The following is a 19,275-nucleotide window of genomic DNA, read 5'->3' as shown; positions in this document are numbered from 1 at the left end:
TACAGGGGACATCGTGCATCAACAACAACACATGTGTTGTGACAGGTATGAGTAAATCCATGAGGCACACGGTTCTTTTTGTCTCTTATTTCCAAGATCAATCTCATAGTTTTATTTCATATACAATTTCAAATACAATATTCTGGACAGTATTTTTAGGAGCAGATTCTAAGACTATAAGTAAAGCAGTTGACATTCAAACTAAACAAAACAAACAAAAAAGGTGGGGTAATGGTAATGTGTGGTTGGAGTGATTGTCTCATGGTTGGTTCACAAGGCCACACAAGTAATGTGGGCATCTGATGGGGAGAGGGAGTCTTTGGTGTCTACAGGAGGGGGGCAAGCCTATGGTCCCGTCTGAGCTTCTCATCCAGAGCGAGGTACTTCTGCGTAGCCCGATCTTTATGCCTGTAATAAGCACAAATTGCAGCTCATGGTTAAGGACAGCAGACAGCTGACATACAGTTGAATAATAGCCTGGTAAACCAGCGCCACCCACTGGGCGCAGACATTTTTCAGCTGCGAGTGGGTCTGGCCTCGGATCTGAGAACGTTTTGAACACTGTGCCCTGAGTCTGGCAAACCCAATTACAACGCAGAGATTTGTTTTGAATCAAAGCGGGTGGGGTTTTGAGGGAGTGACGACGAACCTTGCAACACAGTTGGGAAAGCACATCAACGGCAAAGATCACCGATAGGTCAGAGCGCCGGCATCGTCCGAGGTATCGTTTATCGCGGCCAGACTAAATTACTCCGGTCTCACATTTAGGCTGGTTTATCAGGCTAGTTGAATAATATAACAACACAAGCCTTGACCGTGAATGTTTGTATGTACATATGTGTAAACGTGTGATCTGTGGTGATATGTTTGACGTGTGATATGCTGTACACGTATGGATTTGTGTGGATATATGGTCATTATGTAGCATCAACAGGCATCACGCTTAGTATTTCACAAGGCGGGAAAAAAACCCCACCCAGGGGGGCGTTTCCCGACAACGTCGTTGCCAACTAAGTTAGCAACTTAGTTGGTTGCAATGCAATTTCCCATTGGAAATCTTGCAAGTTTGTAACTGGTTAGCAACCAGCTGTAGTAGAGTCAATAAATGTTGTGCGCTGGAGGTTGGTGTTGGCGTGTATACCTATTGAGGCGCAGCTTGAGGACGTGGATGCGGAACATGGCGTCTGAGCAGTAGGCCAGGTATTGGTCCTCGTCCTCTTTGTTCATGTTGGCCTGGTTCTTCTGGTACCACTGCTGCTTCTGCTGCAGTTCCTGGGTCTCCTAGACAACAGACACCATAGTCAAGCAATAAGTATACAGGATGCGTTAACGTTAGGTTACGTCAAATTGTCTTCAAAAATACATGGAAAAGAGGGGGCTGGTTTTTTTAAATGTTTGTTCGCTGTGTAGTGTGCAGTACAATATTACTATATTACAACAGTACAAATATACAGTATAAGACTTTTCATTACATGGCTCGCCTTCATTCTGTTGAAAGTACGATTCACTTCTTCGACTCACTTAATTCGCATGTCTGATATTTCAACAGATGTGTTGGTCTACTGTATATCAGACTGACCCCTGCCCCCCCTCCCCCCACTCTGCGTCAGGGTCCTGCATCTCTCTGTTGGTCGCTACGCCACGAAAGGGACCTTCTTGCCGAACGGTACACCTTACATAAGATTTGCGCAGCCAGTTTAGGAAGCTTTTAATAAATTCTTTCCCCTTTGCTCCTCTGCATCTGGACTAAACTGTGTGTCACTGCGTGTACGGTACCTTCTCAAAGCGTGACTGGATGAGGTTGGCCTTGTCTATGAGGCGCTGCTTGATGTCGGCCAGGCACTCCATGCGCAGCCGCTGGGCCATGGAGCGGGTGAGCTTCTCCGGATCACCCAGCTGCGCCAGGAAGGGGGCCAGGTAGTCCAGCTCCTTCTCCTCCTGCAGTAGGCGCGCCTCCTCAGCCAAGCGCTCCTGGAGGAGGAGGAGGAGGAGTAGGAGGAGGAGAGGAGAAACGATTGAGATAGTCATTTATTAATATGAAGATTACAATCAAAGGCAATACAAACACAGAAACACGCGTGCTCCCGAACGCACACACACACACTTGCGCACTAGGGGTGGGCAATATATCGAGATTTAAGATATATCGAGAAAGAGAAACATCTCGAAGTAGATTTTGGCATATCGAATTTATCGAGATAAGTGATAAACTTTTACAATTCTGACATTGCCAGACGCAAATTCCACTCCGTTACTTCGATTTGTCAAATGTATGACTGCACAGTCGCAGCCCAGACAAGTTTGTCTCAAAGCATATATATATATATAAATGCCGGTGTGTAGTTTTTTGCCTCTTTTTGGGGGAATTGAAAATTTCGAGAAATATATCGTATATCGACATAATATAGACAAAATATATCTTGACATTATTTTTTTCTCCTTATCGCCCAGCCCTAGCGCACACACACCATGTCAAACAGTAACTATGGAAGGAGGAGGTGTCTCACCAGTGCTTCCCGATGTTTGCGAGCCTTGTCGTTTCGGGCTGTGTTGTAAATGGAAATGTGCAGCTCAACGTTCTTCTCCTCATGCCCGCGTATATCAAGGATAGCCCTCACCTGAACAGCAGACACAAAGCAACATTTCACTCAAATACTGTAACACACATCCTTCCTGGATTCAATTCAGAGTTGACACTGCAATGCAGCTGCTCTACTCATAGGCCTTCCCCAAAAGTCACTTAGTCAGCTGCAACCCATTCAAAAGGATGCAGGAAGAATTCTAATCAAAACAAACAAGCAAAAAAAAAACCCTCCAAAAAGATCACTTAGGTCATTGCACTGGCTCCCAGTGAGGTTTAGAATTGGGTTTAAAACGTTGAATTGACTATACGTTGGTAAATGGCCTAGACCCTAAATACATGCATATTGCAGATGGAATACTGTTCTTTTAATTAGGCACACAACATACCAGGGACTACCAGTTAAATTCCTGATATGTCGTGTACCTTATTAAGAGAACAGAATTGCATCTGTGTTGCTACGTTTTTTCTCTTCAGTTTCAAGAACGCTGTCTGTCCTGTTGAGGCAACAGATGAGAACACAGACACATGAGGCAGACCAAATACTACTGCTCACCTCTTTCTCAGAGTCCTTGATCCTCTGAGCAACCTTCTCCTCCGCTTTCATCTGGTCCACCAGTGTCTTGTAGAGAAACAGGTTCTTACTGGGCTTCTGAAATGGGTCTACCTGTCACACACACAAACACACACACAGACACACACTGGTATTTGAAGAGTTTTGTTGCAAAACGACTTTTCAGACGTCCTGTGTGTGACTTCTTGCCATTCAAAAATTTTGAAAACATGCTTTTTAAACCTATATAAAATGCTTTTTACAATGCAATTCAATGAAATGTCCAATACAAAAATGTCAATTTCCAAAAATGTTCCAAAATGGATATACGCCATTTTGCAACAAAGCTCTTCATTTCTTTGCTTGTGAGGACCATCCATTGACACCCATTATAATCTAAAAAAAAAAGAGCTGACCGCAAAAAAACATTAATGATAAAAATTTGATTCATTGCACAGCCTTACATAATATGTGTCTGTGTCTACCTGAAACGTGGAGGCCATCTCCGGCTTGAAGACCTGTTTCTGCTGCGTGTCTCCGGAGTCGTTGGGCTTGGTGAAGTTCCTCCAGGCGGGGATGATGCGGTCGGCGTCACGGTGGTACGTCACCTGGATACGGTGCTCTGACACCAGGAAGATGCGCTCTGCTATGTCCTCACTGGCCGCCTTTGAGCTGTCCCTATGGAAGCGCTCTACCACCTTCTGCTCAGAAGCAGCCGTGTGTGTGTGTGTGTGTGTGTGTGTGTGTGTGTGTGTGTGTGTGCATCCGTGTGTATGTGTGTGTGAGTGTGTGCGTGTGTGTGTGAGAGAGAGAGAGAGAATTTGTGATAAGAGCATGCACACTCACAATGTGGATACTATGATGTTGTTGAGTAATAATTACCACTAGAGGGCGATGTCCCTGGTCCACAACTTGTTCTACAATGGCGACTCTCTTGCGCTTGCCGAACACAATGTGCCGGTAGTAGAGGAAGTCGGGCCGGTCGTCAAAGTATTCGGTCATCTCAGAATCTTTCTCGACCCGGCGAGCCAGCCCGTCTGCTCGAGCCTGGCTGTAGAACTCCATCTCGCGGTCCGAATCCGGCGTCAGGGTCACATACCTGTGATCTGCAGTAAATCAGTGCGTTGTCAAATTGGGGCACACCACCACTGTATACACCTGTGGGGTAAATCTGTAAATGGGCTCTCAGTCCATTGCTAGTGTGTAAGATGGAAATAATCAGTGGATCAAGAACCACTACTGCAGTCACAAGAAGTGAATGTGAAAATACTGCTTTGCATTGTTGGATCATCGTGTGTTCCTGTTAACGAAGTTTCCACTATCAATGATTCATCCAGTTGGAACAAATGGTGCGTTGTTAAATCCATATCTGTATAAAGTAAAACTAGAAATTCTGTTACTGTTACAGTTGCAGTTTACCTCAGGTACAGTGGAAAAACTGGTGAATAAACCTGTCAGATTATTACTAGTGTTGTAATTACATCAGTAAGTGTATGTCTACTTTGGGCACCTCTGCTTAAAGTGGTGGTTCGCTATTTTAGACATTAAGCCCTGTTTGTGTGACTTCTGGGGTGAAGTAGAGATGTTCTCATCACAATTTTGACATTTGGTGCTGAACGGAGCATTTGACTGCAGCCCCCCCACCTGTACATTGACTGCAATGGAGCACTCAAGCAATAGATCATAAAATGGCATTAAACTTTCGTTTGCAGAGACATGAAACTCACCGAGTGGTCAGAGGTGGGCAGCGATACGTTGGCTCCAAACCACCACTTTAAATTCAGTCCGACGCTCCATATATATAAATATTGTACTAAATAGTATAATAAATAGTGTACTAAAGTTCGAAAAACAATGTTGTGTGCGTGCCTGTGCGTTGTGCAAGTGAAACTGTATTTACGTTTTAGTGAGAAGCTTCTTCCCCGTCTGAAATGTTCCAGCGTGACATTTCCGGCCTTCCGCAGTTCTCGCTCCTCCAAATGGTCGTTCCTGTTCTGGTACCACTCTTTCACAATATTTACCTCAGTGCCTTCACACACACACACACACACACACACACACACACACACACACACACACACACACACACACACACACACACACACACACACACACACACACACACACACACAGGCACACATTCACACAGAGAACACACACAGGGACACACACACATATACACATACACATAGAATGCATGAACATCCATATTTCAAAAGACACAAATACAAAGTACTTTGATAAGACTCCCTCCAAAATGACTAATTCTTATGGACAGCGGCTCATGAGTAGTTACCGTAGTTTTCCATCTACCGTAAGCTTTCCTCTTCATTTATGCCTGCTATGTTTAGTGTACATATTCACAACAATGTTGATTAAGAGGACATTTTATACAATGTACAACAAGTCAGGATTTGACATGTATTGAGTGGAGCCAGAGATTCTTTAAGTATAGAGATATGACAATGTAATAGGTTGCTATGGGCACCTAACATGAACAGGTTCCGGTCTACCTAAAGGGGCATGTCATAATACTCCTAGCATTGAATAGAACAGTTCTTAGGTCTGCCTAAAGGGGGATCCCCCCACCCCCTTGACTTGACGCCAAAATTACGATTCTGATGCCTCTGTGGCCATCTTGAAAGTTGACCATTTTGAAAAGAGAATTCATTCAGCTTTTAACAATATTAAAGATTTGATCAAAGTTCGTCAATCCATTCAAAAATTTCTGAAACCCCAAAAATCTGTCACAGTCCGTACAGTACAGCCAAACACCATCTATCATATTCAGGCGAAGGCATAATGAATACATGAAAAAGGTGATAAGTGAATTAAAGGGGCATTCCACCGATGGAGACATGAATATGTATTGAAAGTGGGTCATATACAAACCCCAACTCCGGTGAAGTTGGGACGTTTGGTAAACAGTGAATAAAATCAAAATGCTATCATTTTCAAAACATTCAATCTATTCATTAGATGGAGAATAGTGAAAAGACAACATATTAAGTGTTAAAACCGAGAAAAAAATATTGTTTTGGGGGACATATGTACTCATTTCTAATTTGATAAATGCAACACGTCTCAAAAGAGTTGAGACGGGGACAATAAAAGGCAGCAAATGTCGAGGAAGACTAAAAACAAAACAAAAGACAAGACTTATCAGTTAAATACATTAACCGATGAGATGATTTTATATAAAAAACAGTGTTAATTCCTATCTTGGACATGATTTCACCAGCTTAAATGGTGGTGTATTCCTTGTCATGTTTTGCCATGTTTTCCTTTCTGTAGTGCTTGCAGTGTGACAGGTCTTGACCAAAAGCCCACCATTTTATCAACTGCTGGTCCTTATGATGGAGCCAAACTGTTAAAACATAGTAGAGAATGCAATTTGACCTTACTATGTGGCAGTAATCGAAGATCTCCCTTCAAAATATAATGCATGAGTGGCTTTTCATGCTGTTTGAAACCCATTTATACCATTCAGCACTGTATTTAACTCTACAGATGAGTGAGAACATCTTAACCAATGCACTACTGCACCCGCATGCCATCATGGAGGCTGACTTTTGAAGTTAGCACTAACACAAGTTGGATGGTCCATTTTCACTGTAGCACATGATGTGCAATGCTCTATTATTGTCAAAAAGACTGGACTTCTACAACTTCTGCTGACTTCTGTAAGCAAATGACAGTTTCCCATGTCTTCTGGGTCTATTTCAAGTGAGCTCAGGTGCTTAGGAGAATGTTACACCCCTGTATCATTTGCAGGCATTAAGCATTCTTAATATGGTAAATTTTCAATTGCTCTAATTCCTGGAGTGCTAGAGTGAGACTACAGCCAATATATATTTCATGATGTCATGAACCTATACAATGATTTTAATAACAAAAATGTGTCTTATATACACTCAATCGTGGTAAATCAAAGGGAATTCAAAAATGTATGTAATAATGGTAATATGGTAATTATTCCCTTTGCATCTTTAATTCTGAGTGACTCAGCCTCTCTGTGATGATCTTATACGTGGACACCTACAACGCCGTCAGTACAATTCATTTTGAAATGTTCTTCTTTGTTGTTTTACCTTATTTGGATGTTTACTACATTTCACTGATCCCCGTCCCAACTTATTTGAGACGTGTTGCATTTATCAAATTAGAAATGAGTACATATGTCCCCCAAAACAATATTTTTTCTCGGTTTTAACACTTAATATGTTGTCTTTTCACTATTCTCCATCTAATGAATAGATTGAATGTTTTGAAAATGATAGCATTTTGATTTTATTCACTGTTTACCAAACCCAACTTCACCGGAGTTGGGGTTTGTATGTAGTCGAATAGTTGCATAAATTTCTAATTTGGTGCCTTCTTGGCCGAGAAAAGGCAGAAAAATGACTTTTTACTGCTTGTGGATTTGTGGCAACAATCCCCATAATGCATTGCAATGCTCAAGTTCCACAGGCCACACCCAGGCAGCTATGCCAGTGACTTACTGGAGCCTCAATGCCAGTGATTTCAAAAGCACTGGCACACTGATCTGTGATAGGTCTGTTAGCGCATTAGGTCCAACCCCCTATGGGTGGGGTTGAAAGGGTGTGAAAAAGGCTTGTAGTCTCAGCAGAAATCCACCTCTCTTACACTTCCTCCTACAATGATGCAAAATGATGATTTTTACATCATTGTAGGAGGAAGTGTTAAGAGGTGAATACAGATTTCTCCTGTCTCAGGGGGAATTGAGAGAGTGTTGCACGGCCATTCAAAAGTATGACTGGGTGTCTAGTCTAGCAATGGAAAGCCTAATGCAAATGGGTGGTCTCCCTTTAAAGCAGTGTTTCCCAACCTTTTTTGACTCGCGTACCCCCTAAGCCTTTTTGTTGTACCATGAGTACCCCCTATCTCATGCTCTCTATGTATAATCCTTTAGCCCAGTACACAGTAAAAACTGCAGTGTTAATGCAACACTAACAGAGTCGATTTAACACCTTCTAGAGTTTATTTGGTCCCCGAATACTCTCTAAGTGTTGAATTAACACTGCATTTTTTACTGTGTATGACTATACTCCATTCAATTGTCATTATCACATTTTCCCGCGTACCCCCTGAGGTGTGCTCGCGTACCCCTAGTGGTACACGTACCCCTGGTTGGGAAACACTGCTTTAAAGGACTTCCCAGGGGGGTTGTGCTGTAGTGCAACGTGCTAAGGCCCACTGGGGATCTAGGTTCGAATCCGGGAAATGCTGGTCATTTCCCAATCTGAGCCCCATCTCTCACTTTCCCAGTCTGTTCCTGTCATAATGTCTACTGACCTATCATCAATAAAGGCATTAAAAAAAACACAAAATATTTAGAAATGCACTCAGAGAGAGTAGACCTCTGCCGAGGAAGCTGTTTGATAGAACATTTGACTGTTACACACCCTCATTTTTTTCAAGACTTTCTGCCTTCTTTTCGTGGAGTTAGAAACTGGAATATCAAAGTTCGCCCTATCCCGAAATGGTGAAGAATCTTTTAAAAATCCTGGCTCCGGATCGTGATCGGTATCACCACCAAAATTGAATCACTTGTTCCATTTGTCATTTCAAACAACTCGGTTGGAAACAAAGCGGTTAGGGTGTCAGACGTGTAGCCCAAAGGTTGCCGGTTCGACTCCCAACCCGCCAGGTTGGTGGGGGGAGTAATTAACCAGTGCTCCTCCATGAATGAGGTACCATGAGCATGGTATCGTCCCGCCGCACTGCTCCCTTCGGGCGCCATTGGGGGCTGCCCCCTTGCAAGTTTGAGGCATAAATGCAATTTTGTTGTGTGCAGTGCAGTGTGCAGTATGCTGTGGAGTGCTGTGTCACAATGACAAAAGGGAGTTGGAGGTTCCCAGTTGGGCCTTCTTTTCTTATGAATAAACTAATCTAGAAGGGCTACTCACAGTCGAGGTCGTGGTAGGTGGTGAGGCGTGTGACCAGGCCGTCCTTCAGCAGGTACGGGGCAAACTTTTCCAGCTTAGCCTTGCGGTACGGTATAACCTTCACACCTCCTGGGAAACGCATCTCCATATCTACCGCGCTCACACACACACACACACACACACACACACACACACACACACACACACACACACACACACACACACACACACACACACACTAATTTTCAAATGCCAGACCACACTGAATATGTGTGTGTGTGTTTGTGTGTGTGTGTGTGTGTGTGTGTGTGTGTGTGTGTGTGTGTCTGTGTGTGTGTGTGTGTGTGTGTGTGTGCACCTACCTTGCTGTGAGATTTGGAGTTCTTTGACCCAGGACTGGGGCATCTGAAACACCTTGGTGTCCTCCTTCTCCTCCTTCACAAAGCATCACAAAAACACATGTGCTTACAAAGCATCACAAATACACATGTGCTTACAAAGCATCACAAATACACATGTGCTTACAAAGCATCACAAATACACATGTGCTTACAAAGTATCACAAATACACATGTGCTTATAAAGCATCACAAATACACATGTGCTTATAAAGTATCACAAATACACATGTGCTTATAAAGTATCACAAATACACATGTGCTTATAAAGTATCACAAATACACATGTGCTTATAAAGCATACCCAATACACATGTGCTTATAAAGTATCACAAATACACATGTGCTTATAAAGTATCACAAATACACATGCTTACAAAGCAGAGACACTGTCTGGTCACACACACGCACACACACACACACACACTAGGGTTGCCAACCGCCCCTTGAGATATGGAATCGTCCTGTATTTAGAATCAGGAGTACAGTTACATATTGAGCTGAAACAGGACATAATTTGGTTAAAATGAAGGAAATTGCATCTAAGAAATACAAAATGAGGTGTCCCTTATTTTTTCCCCAGGGAGTTGGCAACTCTAACGCACGCGCACGCGCACACGCACACGCACACGCACATACACACACACACACCTCCTCGTCCTCAAACTCCTGCTTCTTTGTGGATTGCATGAGTAAGAGTGATTGGCTGGTGTCTCCACAAAGCATGTACTCCCATTTGACTGGATCTCCCAGGTCGAAGACCATGTCCTGCACACAAATCAAATACATACTTAAAACTAGAAGCACTCAGAGAGCGCAGACCTCCGCCAAGGAAGCTGCTTGATAGAACATTTGATGTTACACCCTAAGTCTTTCTGCCTTTTGTGGAGTCCCCGCAATTCAATTTCTGGTCACTAGGGGCGTCTAGATACATAGGCCAGCAAAGGTGAATAATCTTTTAAAAAGTCCTGGTTCCGGTTTGTGATTCGGATCACCACCAGAATTTAATCACTTGTTCCTTGGGTCATTATCAACAACTCCACAAAGTTTCGTCCAAATCCGTTGATTAGTTCTTGAGTTATGCTGCTGACAAACAGACAGACAGACAAACAGACAGACAGACAGACAGACAGACAAACCAATGCGACCGAAAACATTACCTCCTTGGCGGAGGTAAATATATTTAGCATAAGACTCTATTTCACATTCATATGGATTCCTTATTTGGGGGATGCTTCTAGTTCTAGTTCCCTGAAATGGATGTTATACAGACATTATCCCTATATATAAGGATATTATCCTATATCCTATATATTATCAAGTACACCTGCCACAATGGTTTTTGTTTGTGTCCACATGCCATGTCAATAGGATCAAAATATGTTAGCAATTTTTTGTTCTGATGTGGAGAACTATGTATTTGTAGGCCACACACAAAGTAAAATAGACAGCCATACATACCTACTGTACAGATATACAGATATAATGTCCATCAACTCGCTTCATTTCCCTTTGAGGAGTGGCAGGAAATTGAGAAGAGGAATTAAGTGGCACTACAGTACAGACACCTGTCATGAGTCATGAACCAGCACTCTCCCCTGTCCTCCTCTAAAGCTAGGCTCAAACTACACGACTCCCGATTTTGTGTCCGATTTTGATGCTGGTGTGCGCCGCACACATAAAAAAAATCGTATCTGTCAATCTTATCCCTGATCGTAACCACCTGAGACAATGCCCAACATTCTATTCCCAGTCAGGGGTAACGCTCCACCGACTGTCGTAAGGGTTTTTTTTTTAAGCTGAGAATCGGGCAGATAGTCGTGTAGTTTGAGCCTGGCTTTATTGATCAGTTCTGTTGTGTGCTCTAAGTGCTGCATAATAATGACAATGAGCATAGTTACATACAAGGAATAGTCCCAGTTTAAACGGAATGGTGACAGTATTCAATTTGTGCATAGTCATATGGCCTCTTTATTCATTCCGAATCTGGCTGGCCATGTTCTGGGAATATTCCGGTTGCAGGATGCTGCTCCACATGTGTGTACAGCAGACGTGGGCAAACTCAGGCCCGGGGGCCACATGCGGCCCGCTCGGCCATTTCATGCGGCCCTCAGAGCCTTTCCAAGAAAAAAAAAAATCTGATTCATATGGTCAGTCATTCTTAGATTGGCTACCTAAAACAAGGGTCTTGGAAACCTAAGATGACTACATCTAGATACATTTAGCAAGAATGGCATAACTGACAATGTTGTAATTATGTTGGTGTACAACACTTCTTATTATTGGCACGGGCAAGTCGCCTATGACATCTGGCCCTTCAGTCAACTTTCTAAACCCAATGCGGCCCTTGGGCCAAAACAATTGCCCACCCCTGGTGTACAGTATATTCCGGAACTTGTTTTAAACCGAACAACTGAAAACTTTCCGAATGAAAACGTTTTACTCAGTGCATGCATGTAACTGTGCTCAATGGGACAGTGGGCTTTTTTTAAATTTCCATTTCCATTTTTTTAAGTGCCCACCTTGCAGCCATGTCGGCAGTCCTGCATGTTGATCCAATAGTTGAGGTGGTTCCAGGCGCTCTCGATGCCCAGGAAGTTCTGGTTGGAAGTGGTGAAGGTCTTGCCGCTCAGCGGTTCGATGAAGAAGTCCTCGGGCACCTCGCGGGCACCGCACTTCACCAGCACCCAGCAGTGCACACGCAGCCCGTACAGGGGGTCAGGTGGAGGCTTCTCCAGTTCCTGTGGGTCAAAAGATGTAATAAACAAGGTTCCTACAAGTTTCTTAAAGGGACACTGTGCAGGAAATGGTCAAAGAAGGTACTGCAACTATGCTGCTCATTGAAACTGGGCTGCCTATTGCCAAATTTGATCTTTACATGAAAGTTTACAAAGTAATAAACAAATATTTTCTAGCATGGTCCAAGTACAGTCATTTTTGCAGCTAAAAATGGCTATTTTTGGAAATTCAAAATGGCAGACCATGGAGAAGATCCCCCTTTTCATGTATGAAAAGTGCAATTTCTCCAGTCATAATGAATACTTAGAATTTGATGCTGGTGGTAAGTATTCATGAAAAAGGTAACACTAGTGAATGGGAAGCATGAATTCTGGAAATAAACAACTAAAAATCTCACACAGTGTCCCTTTAAAGTAAAATTCAAGGCTTTTTAAGATCATTTATACAGAAATTCAAGACCCATATCGCAGTTCACCAGAATTCACCGGCAAAGAAAAATCTTTAAGTTGTGTTTACTCAAGAAAAATCTAAAAATGTGTCAAGGATGATGAATAGTGTAATGTCGTACTGTGTCACAGTAGTAGTAGTAATTTCCATTTTCCCAGGTTTGTAATCCCTCGTGCGTGTTTTCGCTTCCTTCCTGTAGCCCCAAAGCATCCACTTATTCTAGCACCTCAGAATAAATGTATATAAATCCAGGTAGAGTATTTGCAAGTCCGATTACTCAAACAGTGAGTCAAAAGTCAGTGTAAAATTCTGCAGGTAGCCAATTTAATTTCAACTCTACAGCTTTTAACATTTTACACAATATTGAGTAGAATTAACTGTGAAAATGTTTCACTGTCTGAATGTTACACTGAGCAGAGTAAAATTGACGCTATTTTTGAGCGGGACCAAATGTTATCTGCAACAGCGTAAATGTCTTTACTAATATATCTCCAGTCTTGTATGTTGATGTCTTGTTACTTTGTGCTACTGTGTGGACTCTAGGAAGAGTAGCTCATGTGTTATATCAGCTAATGGGGATCCTAATATAACACCAATACCAAAACTCTTTGAGAGTTATAATAACACTGGTATATATTTGCCGTATGGAAATTCCATGTTTTTTGTAATAGGCTGTTGTTTCACATATAAGACATATGACTTAAAAACAACTTGCCATCTGCAGCTTTCATGGAAATGGTAGAGGCAACAACACAGAGTCCTTTGTCCTAGAAAGCATTCACATGTGCCAAGTACTGCCAACATGCATGTGCACAACAACATCCACTTGGCCATCAGCCAAAATCCAGCAGGCTAAATAGAATGACCTGAAGAAGCCTCTGGTGCCTTAGTGTGTAAACAAACACATACTACTGTATACACACACATCTACCACCCAGGGGTGCGCAACTTACAGTACTTGGTTGCAATGCAATTTCCCATTGGAAACCTAGTAAGTTGCTGACTGGTTTAGCAATGATGCTTTAGAGCTTTAGAGAAACGGGGTCCAGAAGTGAACACGCAACAAAGAGTCCAAGAGGACACCTAAGATGCTCTAAAACACACACACACACACACACACACACACACACACACACACACACACACACACACACACACACACACACACACACACAGTATACATATCACTCATACCTACACACACACACACACACACACACCCTGTAGTGTAGGCTATCTGCCCTTACCTACATACACACACACACACATATGGCACACACACACAAACACACACACACCCTCCTCTACCTCCTGCAGGCGGTCGGCCTCCTGTTGTTTTTTGAGGCGTGCTGCCTGCGCCTCCTTCTGCCTCATCTCCTCCTGCCGCCGCTCGAAGGCGCTGCTCAGGTCCCGCGGAGGCTTCACAGAGTACTTCAGCACCGCCGGGGCCTCCTGCTCCACTTCATCCTACACACACAAACCACATGACCACTTATTAGACGTGTGTGTGTGTGTGTGTGTGTGCGTGTGTATGTGTGAAACTTTCCCTGCGCACAATATATACTTTGATTAGTGTGGTTTCAAATTCAATTGTCTGGATCTCTTCTGAGTACCCCTGCAACAAATTCCGTCATATTACTGCGTGTATATGTGGGACAACTGTAATACACATGCATAGTGATCTGATGGGGCCAGATTTGGCGCCCGGAACTGAGTTTAACATCCCTGTTCTACTCTGGTATCAAATGAATGTACAGTATGTGTGTGCACTGTGCACTCTAGTGTGGAACTGTGACTGAGGCGACTGTCTGACCTTCTGGCTCTTGGCCAGCAGGGGGCAGTCCTGACGGTTGAGGTTGAGCAGGCAGAGGTCCTTGGTGGCGTAGCCGCTGACGCAGTAGGCGTTGTAGCCGGCGGCCAGCAGCAGGCTGCACAGCAGGTTGGAGAAGTCGAAGCAGGATCCCCTCCTGGTCTTCAGCACGTGGGTGGGGGAGTACAGGTGCAGGGGCTTTAGAGAGCAGGAGGTAAATAATTAGTAACAAGCAGTTGATAACATAGTTCGTTAGTTATATACAATCTATGATTGAGGTGCTGTTTCCACGTAGCAGGATATTTTTTTAGCAGGGTATTTTTTTCTCCTGTTCAGGTGTAAACGCAACATGTGGATAAAAATAAATCTTCCATTGTAACAAATGCGTTTCAGCCCCCTAAACAGGATATTTTTTTCTCCTGCTTTTTTTTTCTCCTGGATTTTAAATATCTGCTAGTGGAAATGGAAGGCCAAAACCAATGCAAAACATATAAAAATATCCAGCTACATGGAAACAGCACCTGAGAAGGAAGAGCCCAAGTTACAGTAAGGTTGCAGGGCAAGGACTGATTCAGGTTGGTCTTTTTGGAGTGTGAGGTCTACACACCAAAGGATTTCAAATGGGCGGAACCTCTCCCTCAAAAAACACAAATGGTACAAGTAACAAGATCAGAGAGGAGAGATGTGTCAAAATATCCCAACACTGAGTGAATATACTTTCACTCAAACACATACAGTACATACGGTATACACGTATATACACGCATACCGGCACAGACACACATCAGCACTCAGCAGTCATGCTTCATAGCACTGACACGAACATGAACACACACACACACACACACACACACAAGCACGCACGCAAGCATGCACGCACACAAAGACACAGAGTTTTGGCTTTTGACCCCAAATAATATGTTTAGAAGTCTACATAGTTCATTGCACCCAAGGTTACTGCCTGACACTGTAGTGTAGAGAGGTCTACATAAGACTGAATTCAACAGTTTTCGGTGACGTTCTAAAGTCATTTTGGCAGTCATTTCTAGGAAATGAAACAACACCAATGAACATTAATAGATGAGTAAGCGGTGACAGGTGTTATTTGGTCAGTGTACTGGAATGAGGTCAGAGGTGCCCTCCTACACACGACTCGACCGTTCAGTCAGGGAGCATGAACTTCATAGTGGCTTTTCTTTTACAATGCTGTTAAAGCCAACACACATCAGTTACGACAAAGTGCACAGCTTTGCTCTGCCAACACTCGATTCCGTTGTTTTATAAGAATGCCATCTCGCTTTCAAGAAATGAGCCAAACGTATGGAGAAAAACTGTACAATCCATTGTTGAATCCACCTGTTCCTATGTTTGTTGTGCGCCGCCAGTGTGCAGAGGCGACCAAAATCGTTAAACTCGACTTTGCCCTGTAAAATACTGTCTGAACTGATGTGAGCGGGGCTTTAGGGTACAACAATGTCACTTCTCTGTTGTCGCTGCCTGTCGGTGTGGTGACATTAGTTTACACTTCACCCACGTATCTTTGTTGAATTTTCACAAACAATGCAGATGGGGGGTGTCCGAATGTAGTTGCAGGTCATTCGATGAGTCACAGAAATACACAATTGCAAAAATATCTGACAAATGACTGTCTACAGCTGAGTTGTATGAAGTAAAAGTAGAAGTACTTTTACAGATGTAATTACACAATACCAGTGGTATGATATTACAATGTTAGAAGAACCATGTAATATCATGCCGAGTTGTAATTACATCTGTAAGAGAACTTTTACTTCTACTTTATACAACTCTGATCTACAGTAAATAATACAAAGACAGAAGTAGGTGCTCTTACTGGATCTGTGGGAGGGTCCAACGGCTCCAGAGATAGGAAGTCGGCCACAAAGTTAGCACACCCCTCCCAGCTGAAGAACACCGGATAGGACAACACTGTTGGGCGCAGTGTTGTACTCACAAACTTCTGCATAGACATAGACAGAAGAACAAAATCAGAGATGAATGAGTGTGTGTGTGTGTGTGTGTGTGTGTGTGTGTGTGTGTGTGTGTGTGTGTGTGTGTGTGTGTGTGTGTGTGTGTGTGTGTGCAGTCAAAGTGTTTTTGCTGCATGCCAGGGTCATTTTTATGCCCCGTGAAAACATCTGTTGTGTGTGTGTGTGTGTGTGTGTGTGTGTGTGTGCGCGCACACGCGTGTGTGTCTACAGCATGTACCTCCACCCCACACTCATTGAGGGGGCAGAGCAGCAGCGGCTTGCGGTCCGGGTAGATGTGGGCGTACTGACGACGGAAGTTTTCCGCCAGGGCGATCAGGATCTTCTCCTTCTTGGTATTCGTCTTGTATGTGTGTGGACAGTTCTTCAGGTACTCCCCGTCCAACTTGACAGGCCTACAGGAAGGAATGCACAGTAAAATACACCAGTTTTAATAAATAACTCTTACAACTTTTAAAGCTCCTTTTGAAATGAACTCATTTCAGATAAGCAACTTGATAGTCCCACACCAAAACAATGTCAATTTTGCTCTTGCATCAGTGTAACATTTCATTAGTTCTACTCAATATTGCGTAAATGTGAAGAGCTGTAGATCATACTGGTCACCTGTAGATGGACTGTTACACTGTATTATTCCTATTAGTCTCCATAGTTTATATAACGTAATCTGGAGTTTTACTAAAAAAATAACTGTGTACACTTACTGTAGGGAATACTATCCAAAGCAACCGGCAATGATTTAGGTGGTACAGGGTATTGGATATACCCTGTATCAGTCCTTGGAGCAATACCTGCCTTGCTGAAGGTCACTGCACTCCGTTGCATGGTAGTGTGGGCACACCAGACCACTGGTAAAGTTGCAATTAGAACCTCTGATTACAAGACCAACCCCATAACCATGAGACTAACCCCTGATGTCACACATCATCTATTGCCTCATAATCCATCACAAAAAGTAAACCGCAAAACAAGCCAGGTCACACGACAGACTTGCCTATAGTAGTATAATAGTTTCACGCTTCTACCTTGACCTCAATACCTTGATAGTACAGTGACTGCACCATGTGTCTCACATGTGGCAGAGCCTGAGGAAACAACAAGCATTTTGTTACAATACAATTTTATGGACAAGGTTATATCCCTGCCTTCAAACAGAAATATGCTCAGTTCATTCCAATTAAAGCTCATGAATGTAAAAACAAATCATGTCAGTGTGAAAAGCCCCAAACTTTCCTGAACTTAAGTAACCCTTTTACCACTTTAGACACGAACCCCCTTCCTCATCCCATTCATGACAACTAGTCTCACACACAAGCCCTCTGCACCCTAATGGTCAATGGCGTGCATCTCCACAGCACTCTAGTCCTCTGTAAACACTGTGTGTGTGTGTGTGTGTGTGTGTGTGTGTGTGTGTGTGTGTGTGTGTGTGTGTGTGTGTGTGTGTGTGTGTGACCCAGAGAGAGAGAGACCCCTTTACATGAAATGACTAGCATCTGCATGCCAGCACAGAGGCAGATTGTCCAACGTCTGTGTGTGCATGAATGCCTCCTGACGGTTTCTTGCCTTTCACAGAAATTTAGCATTCAGTGTCCTGCCGTGAAACACTTTCAAATGGCGCCAAAAGAGGTTGGACTGAAACCTGGGCCTCTGAATGGATGACTGTCGGATTTCCGAGCACTATTTTTTTCCTATAGAGATCCGTGTCCACTATAGCCAATGTTTACGCAAAGGTTATTCCAGTGCAGGGAGGCAGCTGATGCCAAGATTTTGTTCTAAAAGAATAGAGTGTACTGAACTAGTACTGAAGATTTTTGTATTTTCTGGTACTGCAATTTTTTTTTTAAAAAACATGCAATTGATAAGATCTGATTTCTTGATGATGGTGTCTACTTTCATTAATAGAAAAGTGGCTTTGGTAGGCCTACGTCTCCGCAATATGCAGTGATTGTTTTCGCTGCATGCCAGGATCATCATAATGCCCCGTGTAAACATCCATCCCGTGTGTCTCTGTGTGTGTGTGTGTGTGTGTGTGTGTGTGTGTGTGTGTGTGTGTGTGTGTGTGTGTGTGCGCGCGCGCGCGCGTCTTCTCAGCAGCAGTGTGGTGCATAGTCTGTGTGTGACCTACTTTCATAACCCCAAGAGGGAAGGTTACTACAAGTTAACGCTCCACGGTAACCCCAGATAAGCTAGGGAGGCTGAGAGAAAGGGGTGGTTTTCTCAGGAACTCACATAGTTAGTGCACTTGTATCTATTTTCACTGCGCTGAGAGCACGGTCCAGCTCTTCCAGTTCCTCCCGAGCATAATCCATCTTCAGGTCATCATCTTGATCTGGTGCAACCCCCTCTTTGTCCTCATCGGTGGAAGCCTCCATCTGTGTTTTAAGTAGGCATAGTTACTTTTTAAAGAGTGAATATTCAATTGTTAACAACAAGGAGACCAAGTCAAAGGCAGATTGATCTGTGTCGAATCTATGTTGGAGTAGCTCTACATCAACAACCAGACCAGAAAAGAGTCGCGACGCAAGCAAACTAAAGTTTTTAAAACATTCTATCAAGAGACATTTTGATAATCTAATAAAATTATAAAATGTTGCACGGTTGCAGAGCACAGCCATTGCTTCTTTAATGGATACAGTCTGAGAAAGTAGATTCAGTTTACCTTTCCTCCGCAGCAAAGCGTGGCAGCCCCACAGAGTTTACAGCTTCGGTCTGGTCTCCATGGTGACAGGACTGGAGAACATGTGACCGTGATGCCCCCGCGTGTAGCGGATCTTCGGAATCGAGTCTAGAATGGACTTTGTTGAGAAATTAAGTGCAAGATTGGGTAAAAGT

General features: G+C 43.3%; 1 protein-coding gene across 1 annotated transcript; it reads right to left on the bottom strand.

Annotated features, from left to right (window-relative positions):
• Positions 1-72: 72 nt before the first annotated feature.
• Positions 73-19,227, bottom strand: ccdc135 (coiled-coil domain containing 135). The gene is made up of 18 exons (XM_063196929.1): positions 19,103-19,227; positions 18,673-18,815; positions 16,664-16,838; positions 16,290-16,415; positions 14,441-14,635; positions 13,936-14,094; positions 11,964-12,182; positions 10,093-10,209; positions 9,406-9,478; positions 9,065-9,193; positions 5,035-5,163; positions 4,017-4,240; positions 3,620-3,835; positions 3,138-3,248; positions 2,508-2,618; positions 1,777-1,971; positions 1,142-1,281; positions 73-408 (listed from the first exon to the last, which is right to left on the bottom strand). The coding sequence occupies exons 2-18, from the start codon at positions 18,813-18,815 to the stop codon at positions 327-329; spliced, it is 2,544 nt and encodes an 847-aa protein (XP_063052999.1). The 5' UTR covers positions 19,103-19,227; the 3' UTR covers positions 73-326.
• Positions 19,228-19,275: the final 48 nt, after the last annotated feature.

This window comes from Engraulis encrasicolus, chromosome 4 (genome assembly GCF_034702125.1).
Source record: "Engraulis encrasicolus isolate BLACKSEA-1 chromosome 4, IST_EnEncr_1.0, whole genome shotgun sequence".
Lineage (NCBI taxonomy): Eukaryota > Metazoa > Chordata > Actinopteri > Clupeiformes > Engraulidae > Engraulis > Engraulis encrasicolus.
Note: the sequence above shows the minus strand (reverse complement) of the source record. Positions and strands in the feature narration are given on the sequence as shown.

Excerpts from the sequence above, each read along its gene's own strand:
- ccdc135 (XM_063196929.1), bottom strand. The coding sequence starts at position 18,815 with ATGGAGGCTTCCACCGATGAGGACAAAGAGGGGGTTGCACCAGATCAA. Across the intron at positions 14,636-16,289 it reads TGGACCCTCCCACAGATCCA|CCCCTGCACCTGTACTCCCC; the intron begins GTAAGAGCACCT and ends TGCTCTCTAAAG. Across the intron at positions 1,282-1,776 it reads TCCAGTCACGCTTTGAGAAG|GAGACCCAGGAACTGCAGCA; the intron begins GTACCGTACACG and ends TCTGTTGTCTAG.